Source organism: Delphinapterus leucas, chromosome 2 (assembly GCF_059928025.1).
Source record: "Delphinapterus leucas isolate spDelLeu-1000000601 "Yukka" chromosome 2, BTC_Dleu_Yukka2, whole genome shotgun sequence".
NCBI lineage: Eukaryota > Metazoa > Chordata > Mammalia > Artiodactyla > Monodontidae > Delphinapterus > Delphinapterus leucas.
Window position 1 is genome coordinate 62,228,694 of NC_143130.1, and position 23,610 is coordinate 62,252,303.

The following is a 23,610-nucleotide window of genomic DNA, read 5'->3' on the forward strand; positions in this document are numbered from 1 at the left end:
TTCTCTGTTCTTCTTCTGGATATCCAATATATATTACACTGTTTGATATTGTCCCACAAGTCCCTAAGGCTCTGTTCTTTTTCTTTGTTTTCGTTCCCCATTCCCTCCACTACACACATTCTTCAGACTGGTTAATTCCTATTCATATAACTTTAAGTTCAATAATATTTCTTCTGTTACCTCCATTCTGCTGTTAAGCCCACTAGTGAATTGTTTTTTAAAAACGCATACTTATTTTGTAAATAATTTTACACTTCTCTCAGCCTTCCCTAGTGTTAACACCCTACATATAACTATAGCACAATTACCAAAACCAGAAAATTAACACTGATACAAAACAATGAACTAATCTACAGACCTCACTAGAATTTTGCCAGTTTTCTCACTAACGTCCTTTTTTTCGGCTTCAGGATCCAATCCAGAATCCCACACTGAATTTAGTTGTCACATCTCTCTAGTCTCTATGAGTTTTTCAGTCTTTGCATTTCATAAGCTATCTTGTAGACGGTCCTCAATTTCGATTTTGTCTGATATTTTCTCATATTTAGATGGCATTTTTGGCAAGAGTACCACAGAAATGATGATGTGAGCTTCTAAGTATATAATATTAGAGGGTAAATGATGTTGATATGTTCTATTTCTGGTGATGTTAGCTTTGATCACATAGTTAAGGTAATATCTGCCAAATTTCTTTATTGTAAAGTTTCTATTTTCCTTCTTTGTAATTCAAAGTATCTCGTGTGGAGTTATTTTGAAACTTCGAAAATATCCTGTTTCTCGTCATACTTTTACTCACTAATTTTTGCATCCGTTGATGATTCTCTCCTGCAATAATAATTACTGTGGTGTTTGTCTAATGTGATTTTTCTATTTTTCATCATTCCCTCTCATAAATTCATTTGGTGAATTTTTAAATTCAGTTACTGTATTTTTCAGTTTGATTCTTTTAAAAAAGCAGGCATGTGACTTTTCTGGACTCAACTGGAAAACTCTATTCTTGGATAGCAGCTGAAATCTCAGTTCAGTTTGTCTTTAGCTGAGGCACTTGGAGTCTGTCCCACACATATATGGTACCAGGGTCATTCAGATATTTATAAATAATTTAGGGGATCCTCCTTTCTGGCTCTCTCCTTTTTGAATATCAGCCTTACATTCTAGCAGTTGTCTTTGCCCCAGATTCTGTCTTCTGGTTCTTTAGGCCAGAAGAATTGCAGATTTTCTACAGTAGTTCTAGTCATCCCATGTGGTACCAACTGTGGCCTGCCCTCAGGCTAAAAGCCATAAAACCAGGAAACTCACTCAATGCTGTTCCCTTCTTCCAAGTATCTATTCCAATCAGAATTTGTCTGCTTTTGATTGGTCTCTAGTACCTTCAGGTAGGTTTTTTTCATACTTTACCCAGAGATTATACTTGTCATCTGCAGGAGGGTCAGTCTGGTAGGAGCTTATTCAATAATATCTGAAGCAGTGCTGGATTATCTATATGATACTGATTCTTTCAAATATGTTAAGACTTGCTTTATGGCCTAGTGCATAGTCAATTCTTATAAATTTCCCATGTGAGCTTATTAAAAAACGTATATTCTCTAACATTGCCATACGGTTCTATCTATGTGCATTAAACCAAGTCTGTGAATTGTTTTATTCAGCTGTGTACATATTTAACAATTCTGTCTGCTTTACCTACCATTTGAAAGCAGTGTGATAAAATCTCCACTATGATGCTGGATGTGTCAATTTCTCCCTCAAGCGGTCAACTAATGATTCTAGGTGACAGTAATAATAATGATGATGATGCTATTTCATATGACTGCAGTAGAAGGGCAATTAGAGTTATAATCTGACCCATATTCTTTCACTAGGTCAATTTTGAATGTAGCTTTGAGGGTAAAGTTCTACATCAGTTACAATATCCTTTAACTGTTCTCACCAAACTTACATTAGCGGTGTGTCACGTAATACACAAAGGTTAGGTTGGGATTTTGGAGACCTGAATTTGAATCTCAGTTCTATTGGTAACAGGCTGTGAGACTTTTGGCAAATACCCACCCTATACATCTCCCATCCTTCTCCTTTTTTGAGTTCCATTGTCCTCATTTGTAAAACAAGGAGGACTGGACTAGACTAGATACTATGAAGGCCTCCTCTCTGTTTCTGATATACTCTGTATCAATAAGCTATATAGCCTACTAGACACAGAGTTCACATTATTGATGAAGAAAAGGGTAGGGTGTCCTTGACATGCTGAGCAAGTGCCACATAGTGAGGAAAGGAGAAACAAGACGCAAGTGGCATCAGGAAGAGCGATATTACCAGTAGAGTTGAAGGATTTCTGCTCCCTGTAATTAACTATTAAGTCCATGTTCTGGCTCCTTGGTACAAAGAAAACAATGTGGTGAATGGCCAATTCCAGGCCTTTGTTACTGTAATGAAAATGAAATAGGTACCTGCATGGCTCTGCACACGACTCAGTGAAAAACGATCCCCTTGCTGTAAGGTTGCACTTATATTTTCTTTGTTTGTACACAGGGCTTTCTTGTCACATTCTGAAGTGCTCACCAACAGTCTCTTTGATCCAACAGTACCATATCAATTATTTAAGGTTTGTACATCACTTTTCAATTAACAGTTTCCTTGGCTCCAGAAAATATATACACACAATTTATAAGAGTATTCTTTAAATATTCCATGAGGAACAGGTTACTATGAATTAAAAATAAGAATGCTAATAAAATATGTAATGCCTTTTAAAGTGCAATGAAACATCAAGAAATTATAAACCTTTTAATTAAATGCTTCTTCAGTGTATCTTACCCAGGTGACAATATTAAACATGTATAAAATTAAAGTCACAAAAATGTTACTTTATCTCATTTGTCAACTCAATAAGGTGAGGACATATCAATTTAGGTTATACGAAGGGATGTCCTGGTCAGGGACTCAGGAGACTAGCATCCAGGTCACGGTTCTATCACTAGGTAGTTGTATGATCTCTTTGCCACATCTCAATTTACTAATCTGTAATATGGACTATTTAGAATTTGTTCAACATTAAAAGTCTATCAATCTATTTTCACAGCACTCAGTAGTACCTGTACTGGTCTTTTTTTATGGTAATAAACACGTAACATAAATTTACCATCTAACAATTTTAAGTATACATTACAGTCTAATTAACTATATGCACATGGTTGTAAAACAGATCTCTAGAACTTTTTCATCTTGCATGACTGAAACTCAATACCCACTGAACAGTAACTTCTCACTTCCCCTCACCCCAGCTCCTGGAAATCACCATTCGACTTTCAGTTTAATGAGTCTGACTACTTTAGATATCTCACATAAGTGAAATCATGCAGTATTTGCCGCTCTGTGACTGGCTTATTTCATAAGGTTCATCCATGTTGTAGCATACGGCAGGATTTCCTTCATTTTTATGGTGAACCAATATTCTGGTGTATGTACATACATTTTCTTTATCTACTCATTTGTCAGTGGACATTTAGGTTATCTCCACCTCTTAGTTACTATGAATAATGCTACAGTGAAAAAAATAAAATAAAATAATGCTACAGTGAACATGAGAGTGCAAGTATCTATTTGAGATTCTAATTTCAGTTCTTTTTGGGTAAATACCAAGAAGTAATCCCATATGGTAGTTCTATTTTTAATTTCTTGAGGAACTGCTGTTACTGTTTTCCAAAGCAGCTGCACCATTTTACATTTCCACCAGCAGTGCACAAGGGTTCCAATTTCTCCAAAATCTTGCCAATACTTGTTACGTTCTGTGTTTTTGATTTTTGGATATTATGTATTTTGGATATTAACCCTTCATCAAATATATATGTTTCAAATATTTTCTCCCACTCTGAAGTTTGCCTTTTCATTTTGCTGATTGTTTCATTTGCTGTACAGAAGCTGTTTAGTTTGATGTAGTGCCACTTGTTTATTTTTGCTTTTGTTGTACTTTTGGCATCATATCCCCCCAAAAAAATCCTTGCCAGGACCAATGTCAAGGAGCTTTCTCTTCATGTTTTCTTTTACGAGATTATGGTTTCAGGTCTTACATTAAAGTTTTAAGTCCATTTGGAGTTAATTTTTGTGTATTGTGTAATTTTTGTGTATGGTCCCCACCTTTTTGGTACCAGGGACCAGTTTTGTGGAAGACAGTTTTTCCAAGGACTGGGGCGCAGGGGCAGTGTGTGTGTGATGGCTTAGATGGTAATGCGAGCGATGGGGAGTGGCAGATGAAGCTTTTCTCTCTTGCCCGCCACTCACCTCCTGCTGTGTGGCCTGGTTCCAGGGGTTGGGGACCTGTTGTGTAAGATAAGAGTCCAATCTCATTCTTTTGCATGTGGATATCCACCATTTCCCAACAGCATTTACTGAAGATTACCCAACAGCATTTATTGAAGAAACCACCTTTTCCTTTGTGTATTTTTGATGGCTTGTCAAATCTTAGTTGACTGTATATTTGTGGGTTTACTTCTGAGCTCTCTATTCTGTTCCACTGGTCTATGTGTCTGTTTTTATGTCAGTTTGCTTTAATCTGAATTATTTCCTTCCCTCTGCTAACTCTGGGCTTAGTTTTTCTTTTTCTAGTTTCTTGAGGTATAAAGTTGTTTGTTTGAGATCTTTCTTCCTTTTTAATGCAGGCATTTATTGCTATGAACTTCCCTCTTAGCACTGCCTTTAAGCATCTCATAAGTTTTTGTATGTTATATTTTGTCTCAAAGATACTATATAATTTCTCTTTTAATTTCATTCTTTGATTCACTGGTTTTTTCATGAATTTGTTTAATTTCCACATATTTGTAAATTTTCCAGTTTTCCTTCTGCTATTAATTTCTATTTTCAATCCACTGTGGTCAGAAAATATACTTGGTATGGTATCAGTCATCTCAAATTTGTTGACGTGTTTTGTGACCTGACATGTCCTGAAGAATGTTCCATGTGTGCTTGAGAAAATGTGTATTCTGCTGCTGGTGGGTGGAATATTTTGTATATGTGTATTAGGTCCGTTCAGCCTATAGTGTTGTTCAAATCCTCTGTTTACTTAATGATTTTCTTTCTAGATGTTTATCCATTATTGAAAGTGGGGTATTGAAATCCCTTACTTTTACTGTGTTACTGTCATCTTCTTCCTTCAGTTCTTTTCAATGGTTGCTTCTTATATTTGAGTGCTCTGATGGGTGCATATGCATATACATTTACAATTGTTATACCTTCCTGAAAAGTTGACCTTTTATTACTATATGATGTCATTCTTTATCTCTTCTGAGAGTTTTTGACTTCAAGTCTATTTTGTCTGATATAGGTATGGCGACCTCTGCTCTTGTTTGGTTACCATTTGCATGGATTATCTTTGTCACTTCTTTCACTTTCAGCTTACGTGTGTCCTTAAATTTAAAGTGAGTCTGTTGTTGACAAATGAGTTTGATCCATTCAGCCACTGTATGTCTTTTTACTGGAGAGTTTAATCTATTTACATTTAAAGTAATTATTGATAGAGAAGGAACTACTATTGCCGTTTTGTTAATTATTTTCTGTCTTGTAGTTATTTTGTCCCTCATTCCTCTCCTGCTGTCTTTCTTTGTATTGTTGATTTTTTTTTTGTAGTAACATGCTTTGATTCCTTTCTCATTTTCTTTTGAGTATCTTCTATAGGTATTTTCTTTGTGGTTGCCACTGGGTTTACATAAAACATCTTATAGTTATAATAATCTATTTCAAGCTGATAACAACATCAACCACATACAAATATGCTACACTTTTACTTCTCTCCCCCAATATTTTATGTTACTGATGTCACAAAATACATATTTTATATCATGTATCCATTAACATACTTTTATAGTTATAGTTATTTCTACACTTTTGTCTTTTAATTTCTATAACAGAATTAACAGTGATTTAACCACCCTCCCATTACAGTATTACAGCATTCAGTATTTGTCTATATATTTACATTTACCAGTAAGCTTATACTTTCATATGCTTTCATGTTGCTATTTAGTGTCTTTTTGTTCCCAATTGAAGGACTTCTTTTTAGAATTTCTTGTAAAGCAGGTCCAGTAGTGGTGATGAATTCCCTTAGCTTTTATTTATCTGGGAAAGTTTTTATTTTTCCTTCATTTTTGAAGGATAGTTTTGCTGGATATAGTGTTCTTGGTTGGCCTTTTTTTCTTTCAGCATTTTGATTATAACCTCCCACTCCCTTCTGGCCTGTGGTGTTCCTGGTGAGAAATCCACTGATTGTTTTATGAGAGTTCCCTTGCATGTGACAAGTTATTTTCCTTTTGCTGCATTCGAAATTCTGTCTTTGACTTTTGATAAGTTGATTATGATGTGTCTCTGTGAGATTCTTTGGGTTCATCAAAGTTAGGATCTGTTGGAATTCTTGAATTTGGATTCCCTTTCCTTCACTAGATTGGGAAATTTTAGGCCATTATTTATTTAAATAAGCTTTCTGCCCCATTCTCTCTTTCTCTCTCCTTTTGGGACTACCGTAATACATACATTGGCCTACTTTACAGTACAGCATAAGTCCCTTAGGCTTTTTTCATTCTTTTTTCTTTTTATTCCTGACTGGATAATTTCAAATGACCTATCTTTTAGTTCGATGATTCTTTCTTCTGTTTGATCAATGCTGATCTTGAATTCCTCTAATTTTTTCAGTTCAATCATTGTATTCTTCAGCTCCAAAACTTCTCTTTGGTTCTTTTTATATTTTCTACCTCTTTGTTATTTTCATTTTGTTCATATATCATTTTCTTGAGTTCATAGGACATCCTTATGATGATTATTTTGAATTGTCAGGTAATTCATATACCTGTTTCTTTAGGGCTGGTTTTGAAGATTTATCTTGTTCTTTGTAGGGGCCATGTTTCCCTTTTTCTTTGTGTGTCTTGTAACTTTGTGTTGGGATCTGCACATTTGAAAAAACAGGCATGACTCTTAGACTGTACATACTGGCTTTGTAAAGGGGAAGACACCAATCACCTTGACTAGGGAATCAGGCATTCTCTGACACTTTTGTAGGGGATAGGACTTCTCTGGGCCTGCGTGAGCAATTCCTCAATTAGAAAGGCTTGCTGGTTTCTGTTTCAGGAGATTATAATCTCTTGCTCCCTCTGGTGTCTGCCTGCAGCACTGCAAGTTCTCTGGTTCTCAGAAGCAAGCTGCCTTGCTCTCTCTTAAGAGTTCTCAGGGGCTGCCAGGCATCCAAAGTATGCCAGTTTCCTGTCAGTGCCATAAGTCAGGTGAGACAGATACAAGTGCCCTGGCAGCCCTCCAGAAAGCCAGAATGCAGGACTCACACTCAACTCCCCTCCCTCCTAGAGGGAAGAACCCATGGCCTGGGGTATTATCTTCCAGTGTGGAGCTGTGCCAACTTGAGAGAGGGGCGATCATGAGTAAAGCAAAACAGTTCTTCTTACCCACATCAATGTGGCTGTTCTTGGCTTTGAGATCATCTGGGGTACTGCAATATCTTAACTGTTTACCAGAGTTCTCACAATGGTATTTTGGTCTGTATATAGTTAAGTATCTCTGTGGGGAATGAGAACTGGGACTTCCTATTTTGTCAGTTTGCTCTTTTTCACTGGTCTTTTTATTGCCTTCTAATGTGCATGTCTGGTCTCCTCAAGGAGACATTTTGAAGGTAGAGGCCTACTTTTCTATGCACTGAAATGATTTAGGTACAGAGAAGATTCTTAACAATTACTTATTGAATGAAATCTGCTTTAACATATTTTAAAGTTTTCATACTTTTTGGAAGATAATACATCTCTGTTAGCCTTCATCCTAGATCATGCCTGTCTAAATGTACTGTTTTTACAGGGCTCCAAATAAATTCCTCAAGACCTTATCTTAAAAATCCTACTTTGAATCTGCGCTGCAAGAAAAAGCACATACTTTTACAGTGCCACATATGCTAATTTAGCTTTTGTAAAAATCATAATCCAGAACTGTAGAATTTCCATCCTTCCTCAAGGCATGGGCAAATACAATTTCTTCCCGAAAGCCTCTCCAATGCTCCAATTAGAACTCATTCTTTCATTCATCAAATATTTAACAGGCACCTCTTACGTGCCAGGCACTCTTTTAGGCTGTGTGGGCTACTCTGTAGCTCTGATTATGTTACAGAACTTCTCATAGCTTTTCTTTAATGTTAATGTATGTAAGTTGTTCCTTCTTCAACTGTGGGCTTCTAGAGGGAAGGAACTGTGTCCAATTCACCTCTGTAACCCTGGAATCTGTACAATGCTTTGCACATAATTGAGATGAAATACAAGAGTGCTAAAACAAACTCCAAACAGCTAGATTGGGGGAAAATAAAGTCTTCTAAACCATCTCAGTTTGCTGAAGAACCAGAAAGGCTGAAGTGCCCTAAAATCAGGTGTCATATAAATTCCACCAGATCTCAATTAATTAGCTTCTTTTATGCTTCTTTCTAATCCTTCTGGAAAATGTGTTGATGACTATTTTCTATCCTTTACTTAAAGGGTACTAACAAGTTAGTGATCCATATTTCAGTTACATGTATATCAAAACAAGTCAGCAATAAAAATGGAAATGCACTCAAGTGATTTCCAGAAAAATAAAAATCACCATCACTAGCCACCACCACCCTCCACTTCCCCAACTTAGAAAACATACCCTCCTCTCCCAGCTATCACATACTCTATCACAGTGGTATTAGAATTGACAGCTAGAGAATGAAAAGCCAAAAGGAACAGCAGAAACCAGAAAGTGCCACATATAGGGGGGATAAAATGTGTTTGACAAACTAATGTCCCAGGATCCCAGTTCTAAACTGAACAAAATAAACATAGAATGTGGTGAAATCCACTGGTTGGGAGATTAAAAGCTTTCTGAGTGTCAAGAAACCTTGAGGTCACAAGTAAGGGAATATTATTCAAAGAAAACTGGGGATTTCAAAATACAGGGAGAGGATCAAGCTACTTTTACAAGCTCCTGGCACATAGTAGGCACTTAGTAATTGAAAGCTATTATGAGAAGCTAAGGTCTAGCTCAAATGTCCCTCCTTTGTGATGTCTCGGGCAGAGGCTACTGAGCTCCTTCCTCTGTGCTCCATTATACTCTGTACAGGTTTCCAACACACCATTTTTATATGCAATTTACATGTCTATTCCCACTCCTAGGCAGGAATTTCCTGGATGACTGGGATCATGTCTTATGCTTCTCTGGAACTGGAAATAGTAGGCGCTTACAATTATTAAGTGAGAGAATAAACAAACTACCTCATACAATAAGAAAAGGTTTCGATCAGAAAAGAATGAACAGCTAGGATGGAAGATCTTGTCTATAAGTCTTCTTGCTCATTCCTTCACATTTCAAATGTCTCTTTTGTTACTTGTTCTGTTCAAAGTACATTTACGTATCTTCTTCCATTAGCAATATAGAATAGGTTTCACAGAGTAAATTCTTCCAGATGATGCAGCATGCAACAGGGGGAGAGCATGGGGTTTGGTTTTATAGTTTTTGCTTCTTATTTTGAAATAATTTTAAATTGGTAATGGAAGAATATAAATTATATACTTTGTACAGGACAAGTAACAAAAGAGAATGGCTTTTAAATGTGAAAGAATATGCAAGAAGACTTAAAAACAGGATATGACGCAAGAATAGTAGAGTTCCCTTCAGCCAGTACCCCTACTGTTAACACCTTACAAAACCACAGTATAATTACCGAAAGCAAGAAGTGAGCCAATAAAATTAACTATTCTATAGACCTTATTTGAACGTTCAGTTTTCTCACTAACGTCCTTTTTCTGGTCTAGGATCCCACATTACATCTAACTGTCAGATCTCCTTAGTTTCCTCCAGTCTGTGACAGTTCTCCAACCTTTCCTTTTCTTTCATGACACTGACACTTTTAAAAAGTACTGTCAATTTTTGTGTAGAATGTCCCTTAATTTGGGTTTGACAGACCTAGGTTGGACTCTTGACTCCGTGACTTACTATCTATGTAGCCCTGGGCAAACCAACCTCTCTGGGACTCAAGTTTCCTCATCTGTAAAATGATATAATAATACTGACTTTCTGTTTTAAAAGTTAAATGAAGCAATATATATTAAAATACCTGGAATATAATAAGGCCATACCACAAACGCTAAGTCTTTTCTCCTTGCCCCTGCCTTTCAACTATTTCTGATAGAATTTTGCTAAATGTGTAACCCGTATTTCAATGCCTTCTTTTATAGATAAAACCACATATAACTTAGCCCTCAAGTGATGACTCAGTGTCATCACTATAAATAGCCATTATTGCACTGTGTAACAGTTCTAGGTCTGTGTTTTTTGTTCTCTCTCACTGCAGTCCCTTCTCATTGTCAGTATACCTACGTGTAAGGGCCTCAACATTTCCTTTCTGATTTTCAGCTTGAAACATATGGGGTTCCATTTATTTACTTATATATTCATCAAAGACATACTGAAGCTACTGTGTCAGGCCCTGTGTTAGGATCTCGGAGAAAGTGATAAATTACTTCCTGTCCTCCTTGATTTTATGGCTAGCTGGGGAAATGGACAAGTAAACAGTTAATTACAATTCAATGTGGTTAATTCTATGAATGACATAATGCAGAGGAGCATATAAGAGGAACACCTAACCTGGACTTGGGGAAAGAGTCAGGTTGGGGAAGGTTTCATAAAGAAGGTACCATTATGTCTCAGTAAAGGTCTGCAGAATGTGTAGAAATTAACCAGATGGAGAAGGAAAGAGAGCAAAAGGCACACAGTTTAGGATGAGCTATTAGAAATACATGCTGAGTAAAAGTAGATCGGTTCTGAAAAATAAATCTCCTGTGTTATAAACTTGCAGCTTGAGAGCGATCTTGTGCCAATACCTCAGGAGCTCAGAAACTTGACCAAGAAAATTCTGGCCCCAGGGCTGTGTTCTGGAGACTGCAGTTGACAGGCCTAAACCTTTGGATATTATGCTGAGCTTACCTCTTTCAACATCTGTGAACCGAAGTAAAATTTAAGGCTACAATTGGCTGCTTGTTCCCATTTCAAAAGTATAGCAGGTTTGCCCCTTTCTGACAGAGGAGTTTCTTGCTTCAAAAAAATATATCAATGGTCATCAAAAAGTCCTTTTTAAACTGACCCTTTTAACTGAGCTGGTAAGATAGGTTTTGAGACTTTCCCAGCTGTCTTCCCTTCTACAGCACTCATTCCTACGGCCTCAGAGGTTTGCCTTTGAGCTTAACTGATTCCAAAGCCCTAGTCTGACCATGTAAATTTATGATATCAGCAAGTGCTACAAGTATATTACCCATCAAATACTGGAAATTAGGAGAATGCAATATAAGATTTTCAAATTAAGAGGTTTTTCTGCCAGTTCCTATTTTACTCTCCCAATCATCTTCACTTTTTTTTTTCCCAATCTGGAGAGTAAATAAGCTTTTAGTTTTCTCCACAGGGGATATTTCTCAAATCTTAGTTGCTTCTAACTCAAAGCAATAATATTACATACCGTCAACTGGTGTATGAGGAGGTCCATTAAGAAGGTAATCTTGTTACTAAACAGAACATCAGTGCAGTTTTCTGAACAGTTATTGCAGGTGAGGTTGTAAACATTGATTGCATTGCAGAGAGACCTAACAGAAGGAGAAAAACACCACTTATAAAACTCGTGCAGCTCTTCTCTAAACAATTTAAAATACATAAAATGATATAAAAGCAACAGGCATGGGATAGAAGTCACTCTAAAAAAAAAAACAAGCCAAATATTACTAGGTGCAAGGTCCATCAGCTAGATACAAAAGCTTGTAATTTTTATCCACAGCCCAGTGTTCATTAGTAACTAATTCTTGCCTCTTATTAATTTCTTAGTTGCAGCAGCAGGCAATGGAAATGTACTTACCAGTCTACTGACAAGGTCTTAATAATCTAAGATTAGATATTACCCAGGAATTTTGGGATCTAGAATTCTTTGAATAATACCCAGAAAAAAAGGTCTGCCAAAGCTCCTGTTGCTAGATCTCCTGGTTGACAAGGGTAGATGATGGAAGAAGAGAGCACACATGAGGAGAAACTAGAGGCTTTCCCTGTGAGACAAGAACTGCAGAGTTCTGGGGAGTGAGCACCACACCTGCTCAGAGATTGAGCAGGGGAGGACCTAGAGAGTAAAACAGTCTAAGATCAAACCCATCAAAGAAATGTTTTTTTTTTCTTAAGGATTAAAAAATTATATGCCACTGTTCAAAGAAACATTTGGAGCAACACTCAATGGGTATTCTTCTGAGTGCTTTGAAAACTGTGATTAACCTGCATTGCCTGAGTGATCAATGTTGATTCCTGCCTGTCTGACTAAATCTCCTGCTTAAGTCCTATGTATAAGTGTTTTGATTTAGTCCCTTACAACCAATCCTCTAGAACAACAATTCTTAAAGTGTGAGCCATGGACCAGTAACATCAATATCACGTGGGAACTTTTAGAAATGCAAATTCTCAGGTTCCACCCCAGATTACTAAATACTAGAAACTTTGGGGGTAGAGTCCAGCAATTTGTGTTTTAACAAATTTCACAGGTAATTCTGATGCATCTTCAAGTCAGAGGACCACTGTTCTGGAATAGGGGCTCTAGAGTTTGACAGAGCACTAGCATCACCTGTATATCTTCAAAGATATATACTTGCCTGAGTTCCTCCCCTAGAGATGCTAGTTGGGGAATGGGAGGGCTCTAGACATCTGCATGTTTCAAAAGTTCTATGAACAATTCTGATGTATAGCTAGAGTTGAAAAGTACAGGTCTAAGAACCAACAAGTGAGTATTCATTCATTCAACAAATATCTAAGTGCCTATGATTTTCCAGGCTCTGTGTTAGGTGGACAAGACAGACAAGCTCTCTGTCCTCATGGAGCTGATGCTCTAGTAGGAGAAAGATGGTGAAGACAGCCCCTCTTGTACTTGTAATCATCTGTTTGTCTGACATAGTTGTATCTTGCTTCACATAATTGATAGGTTCCTGAAAACTGAGCATTAGAATACATTGCTTAAGAGTAGAGGTACTGGAATAAGACACTAGGTTAGAAACCCAGTTGTGCCATTTGAGGTTTTAGCAAGTTACTCATTTAATATCTTAGCATCCATTTTCTTACCTATAAAACTGAGATAATAATACCTAAGCTTCACATGGTTATCATGAGAATTAAATGAAGTAACAGATGTAAAATATTATACTTAGGACAGTGCCTGGCACATGCTTAAATACTTAATAATGATAGACTTCGTTAGGGTTATTAATCTTATTATTCTTGTTAAGAATAATGCACAAATAAAACATTAAAAAATCCAAAGTGTGCTATAGAAGCTATTATTTCCAGGATAATAAAGCACAGTGTGTCCCAAATTTTTTCATGGCATACTGGCATAAACAACGAAAGGGAGCTTCCCTGGTGGCGCAGTGGTTGGGAGTCCGCCTGCTGATGCAGGGGACGCGGGTTTGTGCCCTGGTCCGGGAGGATCCCACGTGCCGTGGAGCGGCTGGGCACGTGAGCCGTGGCCGCTGGGCCTGCGCGTCTGGAGCCTGTGCTCCGCGGTGGGAGGGGCCACGGCGGTGAGAGGCCCGCGTACCGCAAAACAAACAAACAAACAACGAAAGGACTCTAAGTTGAGGGGAGCCAGGAGGAGGCTCAGCTCTGGTCTGACTTAATCCCTGAGGATTGTACAGGAAAACGTGGCCTACATGTAACTCATTTAGGACACATTGGTTGGAGGCACTACCTAACAAATTCTCCACAAATGCAAATCAGCATTATTTCAGTTATTAGGTAACATATTTAGATTTTTCAAGAGGGCTTTTCTTTTTAATTTAAAAAATAACATGTATTTGTGATTATAAAAATAATTTTAGATAACTGTCATAACTTTGGGAAAGAGAAGCACAAATAAACAGTAAAAAACTATCAAGAGATGACTGGTATTTGTACTTCCAGTCTTCTCTTCTTACAAATATTCACTTAGTTAATATGTGTACAATGAATATTTCTCCATGACATTTAATACTCTTCTATAGGGACTTCCCTGGCGGTCCAGTGGTTAAGACTTTGCCTTCCAATGTGGGGGGTGAGCGTTCGATCCCTGGACGGGGAGCTAAGATCCCACATGCCTTGGGGCCAAAAAACCAAAACATAAAACAGAAGCAGTATTGTAACAAATTTAATAAAGACTTTAAAAATGGTCCACATCAAAAAAAATCTTAAAAAAAAATTCTTCTATAACACTGGTCTTCAATTTTTTAAGAAAAAGCAGCAGAATGCTTTCTTACTCAGAAGCTTAAAAGCTAACAAAATCTTTTTCAGAAGCTTAAACCAAAGAACAGATAAAATCAGACCTCTTCTGACTGAAGCAGTAGTGGGGGACCCAGGACCCTACTTTGTTCTCCTCTCAAAGAGCCTTGAAGGGTTCCTCAGAGGCCTGGGGACACCTACAGGTGTGTTCCCTTGGAGTACAGTAAAAACTACTGAGCTTCAATACAAATAAAATTTAACTTGGTAACTTTTTGAATAGGAATGATGACCTTAGTACAACACACACAAAAAAGCATGGTGAAAAGTATCTCCCTCTTACTTATTTCCCTCAGCCACTCAGTTCCCTACCTTAGAAATCACCATGGTTACTAGTCTACATATCCTTCCAGAAGTAGCCTGTGCATATGCAAGAGTTGTTCCCTCCCACACAAATGGTATCATACAAGATTTGGAGGGTGAAGTGAGCCAAGGCCATCTTCCCACGCCATTGGTTGTTGTCCTTATCAAGCAAGGTTTGGAAAAGTGAGGTTTTCCTGCAGTAGTATTCAGGTTCCATTTCCCAAATTCTGTGTGTCAAGAACCAGTGGGATAACTTGTACTACTTGATTTGATTTCCTAACCTCTGATCTGCAGCCTTAAGTACCCATTCTGTGGTTTCCCGGTTGTGAGAGAAAGTTGTGTGTGGCATTAGCTTATTTCCTTCCTAACTTGTGTTTGGCCTCAAAGGGAGCAGTGCCCCCAGTGGATATGTCTGGTATTGTTTTGGAGTCAACAACAAAAGGTTTACAACTTTTTCCAACAGTTTTGTAAACATCCAATTTCTTATTTTAAATTCCTTTTCTGATTAAAATACTCACATTGAGAAATATTATAGATTTTAAAAGATGAAACAGTGTCATCCAATGGATATAAAATTTTACTTCAATCAATCCCTTACTATTGTGCCCAATTTTCAACGTTATAAACAACACTGTTTTAATATTCAGAGTTCTTAGTTATATGCCACAGGAAGTAAGCTCTGGTTGACTTAAATATTAAGGAAATTAACTGACAGGCTATTGGGTATATCATAGGATTTAGAAAACACAGGCATAGAAGTTACCCTACCCGGACCAATATCCAAATCACATACCATGAAATTGATCTGCTAAAAAAAACACTGGGCACCATATGCCACAGCTTGAACTCACACTATGATTTTGGACACCAGATGCAGCTGCCTCCAATTGTCAAAAGAATAGAGTTTGGGATGTCCTTGCTTCTTACTTCATTAGCCTCAGAGTAAAAGTCTGGAGTGGGTATGTTGGGTTGTGAAGCCTAGGCCACAAGTTTATATACTAGACACAAAGAATACTGGGAAGCAAATACCTGGCATTCTCATGCTCTATAGTGGGAGGGCCACATTATATGCTTGGGAGCTCCACAAACATAGGATGTGCTCAATAGCACAACTCATGTTCACAATAGCTGTACTGAACAAATCCTTCTGCTTCCTTAGGATGAATTTTCAGCAATGATAATTTGAGTCAAAGAATATGAACATTTAAGATTTTTGAGACACTGCAAAATTCAAATTGCCTGCCAGAAAAAAATATTTTAAACCAATTTATACTCCCAGAAAAAGAGTTTCTCCATGTTTTTACCAACACCAGATAATTTCATTATAAACAACTGTTACTGATCTGACAGCTAAAAATGGAATTTTTTTTTGCTGTACGCGGGGCTCTCACTGTTGTAGCCTCTCCCGTTGCGGAGCACAGGCTCTGGACGTGCAGGCTCAGCGGCCATGGCTCACGGGCCCAGCTGCTCCGCAGTATGTGGGATCTTCCCAGACCGGGGCACGAGCCCGTGTGCCCTGCATCAGCAGGCGGATTCTCAACCACTGCGCCACCAGGGAAGCCCTAAAAATGGAATTTTTAAAGGTTGCATTTCTTTTATTACTAGTGTGATCAAAGACTTTTTCATGTGCTTATTGCCAATGTATATTTATATTTTCTTGAATTATCACTGTGAACCTTTTACCCATTTTTCTATTGGGGGTTCTCTCTTTTTCTTATTGATTTATAAGGCTCTTTACCAATAATAAAGATATTAACCTTTTATCATCATATGTAGCAAATAACTTTTCCAGTCTGTTGCTTATCTAAATTTTTTGTTTTTTGTCATAAAGAATGCTTTCATTTTTATTTGATAAAATCTGTCAAACATTCCCTTTAGTACACCTGGGTATTGCGTAAAACTTAGAAGGACCTTCCCACTTCAAGATTATAAAAACATTCTTTTAAATTTACTTCTGGCATTTTCATAGATTTTTACATTTAAATGCAAGCTATGAAATTGATTGTGGGATAAGGTATAAGGTGAGTAGCCACTTATCTTTCTGTTAATTATTCTTATCCTCTATTTTAAAATTTTTATTGGAGGTTTTTATCTTTTTCTTAGTGATTTATAAGGATTCTCTCAATATAAATATAAAAAAGGGTTAATACATGTTGTTAATATATTTTCCAGTTTACCTACTGTCATTAATTTTGCTTGTTATTTTGAAGGCATTTTTTATGTACTGAAGCTAAACAATTTTAGGCAGTCAAATAATTCTTTCTTTGTGATTTATTTTTTTCTTCCTTTCCTTTTATCCTTTAAAAGGTTATTCTTCACTATAAGATGAGGTAACTACATGTCTGTGTCTAGCCATTTGTATTTATTTTTCTTTAATCATCACTGTGTGTGGTAATTTTATGGTTTTATAATTTACTATCAAATCATTTAAAATTTATTTTGGGGTGTGGCATGAGGCAGAAGCCTAAATTCCACCCCCTGCCCCAGAGATTACTCAATAATTCACCTTTTCTCTACTGGTTTGAAATGCCACCTTAACTATATATATAGGATATATTCCCTGGTTTCCTAGTCTAGTTGCTAATATTGTTCAGCATTGTGCCAATATCACATTGTTTTGTGTATTGCAGCTTTATAGTGGGACTAACATATGTAACTATAGATCCCTCAAGGCTTAAAAAAAATGAGGGTACTATATTTAGAATGACACGTGGGATTATAGTTCTATAATTATATCCTCTTTTCCCTTTGGTTTTGATCTATACATTTTATGGTCTTGATTTCTAATCTTTTTTCTGTCTTATTCAATTAAATCCCTACAACTTGTCTAAAATCTTTTGTGGAATATTGTAAGGCATAAATAAACATATACATGAAAAAGCAAACAGCACATGGTAGGGGATTTTGTCCTAAAGCCCTCTGTGCTTTAAAGAAACTGCATTTACTAGTAAAGTATGGAATATGCATCTGTATAATCTTATGCTCACAAAACTCTCCAAAGAAACTTCCACAAAGAAACTACTTTCTGATGAGAAAAAAGCGGGGCGGGGGGGGGCAGTAACCAAAAATCTCAGGGTCAGGAAAAACTTGTCCACTTAGTAGAACTTGTTTGAAAAACAACCTCTATTTGAAGAGCACCTGTCTTAGAAAGATCACTTCTTTGAACCCAGCTTGGGTGGTCTGCCCAAGCAGCTTTCCTTGTAATTTAAAACTCAAATGACTGGAAGCACTTTTTAACATCAGAGCCCCAGATTTTAAAAGTATCTTCTGAGAAGACAGTAAAATCTTACTGTCCTTTCTGTCAAAAGTACACTGTGGTTGGGTTTAGATAAAGGCTTTCTGCTCCAAATAATCATGAATACATGAGTGAATCTTGTGTCAGTAAGTCTTCTCACTGCAAATGTTTCCTCTGAAAAACAGAGGACAGAAAAGGCGTCTTAAAGCTGGGTATTTTAGCAATAAATACAGGAACCTATTTATACCCCAAAAGAACACTAATAGAATACAAGTGTAGTACACCTCCGACATTAAGAGTAGTATCTAAGATGTTATGAAATAGTTAAATAGAAAAGCCCCAGGTGGTTGCAGCCTAAGAGGACTTGATAATATAACTAAGGAAGTATGTAGGTTTATATCCTTATGCAGTTTCTAGTGATTAAGACTTTTCAGGAAACACTATTCACCAAAATCCACTATCTCATACCAGTGTCAAGAAAGCAGACATTTAAAAACAACTGTCATTGGCAGTTTAAAACCAGAGGCCTTATATTATAAATTATAATTTGCCTTTGGCTTGCATCGAGCATTTAATAAATGGCATATAGCTTATACACATGGAAGTGAGTGAAGGCTTTAAGTTCCTGCAGAGCAAAATTCTGTGCTAAGTAGGCACAGCAAGTGATAAGAGTCACACCAATACAGCTGCAAAGAGAAACTTGGAATTTTCATCAGTTACTGTTCCAGCCCTCATGTAAGAAAAGGATGGGCTTGATGTGGATAAGTGTAGGAAAGAGACAGAACATCACAAAACACAGCAAATGATATAGTTTACGGAAAGAAGATTATCTGGACTGAACCAGAACACACAGCCCTGGAGTAATACCAGTTTCCTAGGGAAGGGAGAAATGAATATTAAAACTAGAGCTCTCAAACATATTATAATTTACCACGTACATTTTGTTTGCATTAAGCATTTAATAAATGGTATATAGCTTATATGCATTGCCATTCTCAAATTATGCTTTGTCTTTATAAAGCTCCAAACTAAAAGAAATTTTTAAGGTGTTATTAAAAAGAATTATTTGAAACTAGGGAGATGCAACTGCAGTTAAGAATTCTAACACCCTAACTGGACCCACCAAGTGAGTGGCCCCTCACAGAACGGGGCCTGTGATGTAGGCCTGGCCCTGCAGGACTGGCCCACCTGAAAGCTGCATGTGCCAATTCTGGAGGCTAAAAACTGAGACTAGTGTCAAAGCGCTGAAAACTCTATTCTATTATACAACTACTTTAAGTTAGTTCTAAGCAAGGTCCTTGCCTGATTCATCCTTTTTGGGGCCCTCATAGTATGCAGCACAGAGCTGGCTGAGCACAGAGATGTCTAAATGAAGGGACAACTGTCTTCCTTGTTTCAAGGAGAATATAAAAGAGTGTACAACTGTGGAACATGCTAACACATTAATTAACCACATTTCCCACTATTCTTTTTTAAACACTCATTAGAATGACTAGGGGTGGGAACCCCATCCCCCAGTTAAAGATCAAGTATCTCGTAAATTCATATTGTTATTTCAGATTCAAACTCAGGACTACGGGATTTTTTTCTTCAACCTCTTCTATCAACATATAACAGCTCTCTTTCCTCTCTTTGACACTGAGAATCCTGGTCCTTAAGAGCAGCAAGGATGACAGAGTTAGAATATCCATAATTACTTATTTGCTTTATGCTACATTATAACACACAGCAGTTTGAGAATAACAAAATTAATAGTACACTAATTATGATTATTGAAAACAGTTAAAAATATTTTGGCATATGCCATACCTATTCCTCACCTCCAAAGAGGCTGTACTAGCTACACCATTAGAACATACAATCATCTCATACTACACTCTTCCTCTTAATCTTCTTTAGTTTTAGTGCCATAATTATATATTTAATGTTCACTATCAGTCCACATGTCAATGTATCTATATTCATTACTTGTCTGAAGCTTGTTCTCTGTTAGACTCCTTAGCAAGGTCTTGTGGGAACAATATTCCCTGAGTTCTTGCATACTGATAAGTGTCTGTGCCTTTTATAAGGGAAGGTCAATTTTGCTGAATATAAACTCCTTGGCACGTATATTCTTTTCTTGAGTATATTAAAAATGTTACTTCATTTTCTTCTGAAATAAAACACTGATATTGAAAAGTCTAATGATAAATGAATTTTCTTTCGTTTATATATCATGTGCTCTTTTGCACTTTCAATCTGTAATTTTAAAATTTGAAGTACAATTTATACACAGTTACCATTTACCCTTTTTAGTGCACAGAGTTTTGACAAATGCATTCAGCAGTGAAACCACAACCACAGTAAAGATATAGAGCCATCATCTCCCAAATTCCCCTGGATGGTTACTTTCTAGTCCTCTCCTCTCCTAACCCCTGACTATCACATAACTGTGTCCTAATTCTGTAGTTTTGCCTTTTTCAGTCATAGAAATCAAATCATTCCATATGCAGCCTTTTGACTCTGGCTTCTTTCACTTAGTACAATGCATCTGAGATTCATCCGTGTTGCTGCACGCACAGATAGTCTGTTCCTTTTTATTTCGGAATAGTATTTAATTGCATAGATACTTTCCATGCTTATGAATTGCTTATTCATTTACCAGTTGAAGAATATTTGGGTTGTTTCAAGTTTGGGGCAATTATGAATAAAGCTGCTATAAACATTCATTTACAGGTTTTTGTGAGCACATATTTTGTTTTATTTCTCTGGGGTAACTAGGAGTGGGACTGCTGGGCCATATAGTAAGTATATATTTAATTTTATGAGAGACTTACACACTGTTTTCCAAAGTGGCTGTTCCATTGTGCATTTCCCACTAGTAGTGTAAGTAAGAGAGTTACAATTGCTCTGTATGCTCACTGGCACTTGGTAGTATCAGTTTTCTTTTTTATGAAATTTTAGTAGGTATGATGAAGTCTCTTCTTGTGGTTTGAATTTGTATTTCCTAATGAGGTAGAGCATCTTTTCATACACTTAACTTGCCATCTGTGTGTCTTCTTCGGTGAAGTATCTATTCAAATCTTTTGCACATTTATTACCTTTTATTCTGTAATGTATCCAAAGCACATAAAACACTTCCTGGTCTATACATACCAGGAACTAAAAAATAAACACTGATAACAGAGCGAATGAATGTAATACTCTCTTCCTCAACCAAAAAAGGTAGAGAAAGAACACTACCCAGCTTGGAAAACATGTGGAAAGTTCATGATTTTTAAATTTTTAAAACAAATAAAATCAGCTTTCATTTGCAAATCTTTTAGTATCAGCTCTCTTAGTTCTTCTCTACAGAAAGTAGAAAGACTCTAGTGTATATTACTGAACCAGTGAATTTAAAATTATAAAACAACATGGAATGCTAACATGTAGTGTTAACAGAGAGTGCTATTTGATTATGCTTATAAAGTTATTTATTGAGGCAAGGGAGAAAATTTTCTAAAGCAGTCTCATTTTAATAATGTTCACTTGGTCTGTTGTACCAAATAGATTTTAGACATATAGTACTGATTAGAATAAAATAAACGGAATAAAAGCAAAGCAAAATAGTATTTAACATGGAAAATGTATTTGCAAAAAGTTCTATATGTGGTCTTGCATATATGGAAATCTTTTTAAGTGTTATTATTTTATTGATAAAATTTGAAGATATTGAATAAGCAAGTCTTGGTTAATAAGAAAATGTCTTCTCAGCAAGAAATCTGAGGACAGAAGAATGATGCAGAAAATTTAATAAGGAAGAGATGATTCAGTTTTGATATTTTTGTGACCACAAAGAATGTGGACTTGTGACAGAATTTGGAGGTATTTTTGCAGTGGACATTTGGACATTTGGATCCGTGTGAGCTGCGGACAAAGAGGAAAACTTTTCCCACTGGCACAGTGATGACTAGTGTAAATCCACACTGCCTGCTCTACCTCCGACTCCCTCCATTCTGACGCTAGAACACTTAGGGTGGGCGGGGATAGCAGGGGGGCCAACATCCAGGAATTGCAAATCAAGACAGCTCAAGGGGTCTTGAAGAGACGCTAATAATGCTGCCGACCAACCGATCTTCACTATGGGTATTTAAGTTAGGTGCATCCTACACTTCAGTTTGCATCAAAATTCAATGTAACAATCACAAATGATTATTACATTGCATATCATATTCTACAATGTAACATTTTAATAACACTGAGAGTAATTTTTTAATTAAATGATTTTCCTAAGTATAATGATGCCTCAGAGCGGGAGTAAGAAACTTTCAAGTGGATATGTTATTTCAAGGGTTCTTTTTTAATTGGTGAATTTGGGACAATTAGATAGGCAATTTAATTACTCCACACAGACATATTCTAATTTTAAATGTGAAACCATATATATTTTAAGCACAACCTAATTAGACTTTCTGCATTTCCTAAAATTAATCTCCCACTGAGGTGTTATGTTTCAAAGATTACAAAAATATATTTAAAAATGTAGGATGAGCAACAAATTAAAACATTAATTTTAAAGTCTAGTGTTAAACTCTGTCTTGTCTAGTAACAAGACAGTTATGATTAGCACGTCTTTAGATATGTTCTTACGTAGGATCTGGTTATATAATTTTAAAGTCACAATTAAACATGTTGGCTCTGGAGAAGACCCCAGGTGGTTTGCAATGTTAAACAGCAGATTAAAGTCGACACAACTAATTTCTTTACTTTAATCTTATTAGTGGTACAACAGCTGTCAACTGTAACCATTTGTGTTCAGCCTTCCGAGGCATAAACAAAATGCCTCAATATGTCAAATGGAGATGAGTATTTATCAATCACTATGGCTAATTAGCTTGCAAAACAATGTTTTTACTTTTATTGCTTGGGGAAAGTTATTCACTTCTAGTAAACCTTGATCTAAAAATAGACATTTAGAATTATATTACAATAATCCTGCCTAGAAATAAGGAATTGCTTATTAACAATGGATTGTATCCTAAATTTCACCCACACCGGCAAATACCATTTTATTAACACTTAATGAGGGGCTATAATGTAGCAGATACATGGGGTGGCGCATGGTTTCCACCTCTATAGTACCCACATCTGTTACTGATGGGAAATAAGTCTTATGATAAATTTACTCCATATTTGCCACCTGATTTAAGTCATGAGAAGGGTGTTTAAGGTAACACAGAAACGTTGCACTGCTTTTTTAGACTTCATTGCTAGATCTTCTCTGAACATTTTGTCTCATACATACAGATAGTTACAAGTGGTTTTGGTTCATCTTTCCCAATTTCTGTTAGATCATTCCTGTTGTCCCTCTTTGGCTCCTAACCTGTTAGGAGGGAAAAATCATTCCACAAGCATTTTCTGTACCCACGCCAATAAGCCACTAAAATAATTGGTTTAAAAACCTTAAACCAATCAACCAAACAATACCACCTCCACCAAAAGTAAAAACTAAACAAATAAACTAATAACAGCAACAAAAAAACCCTAAGCTACTCACAGGAATGATAGTAATTTTTATAAGGTATCAAAGAAATATTCAATTTTTATTAAATTTTTAAAAGTTAAATATTCACATATCAGAAACAAAAGTATAGCCATTATTACCCTGTAAATACCAGCTTTGTAAGAGATCCACTGAGGACCCTTATAGACTCAAACAAATTAAATCACACTTTCTGCATACACCTTCAATAATTCAATTATTTTTTGTTGTGTGGTGTAGAGTAACTTACTGA

The 23,610-nt window shown here is 36.5% G+C and overlaps 1 protein-coding gene across 7 annotated transcripts in view; it reads right to left on the reverse strand.

Annotated features, from left to right (window-relative positions):
• The window catches only part of SCAPER (S-phase cyclin A associated protein in the ER), a 494,989-nt gene that overhangs the window by 120,192 nt on the left and 351,187 nt on the right, over positions 1–23,610 (reverse strand). For all 7 annotated transcript variants that reach the window (XM_030761728.2, XM_022580126.3, XM_022580128.3 and 4 more), the window contains one exon: positions 11,504–11,627. In XM_030761728.2, the coding sequence (XP_030617588.1) occupies positions 11,504–11,627 (124 nt within the window). The remainder of the gene's footprint in view (positions 1–11,503; positions 11,628–23,610) is intronic.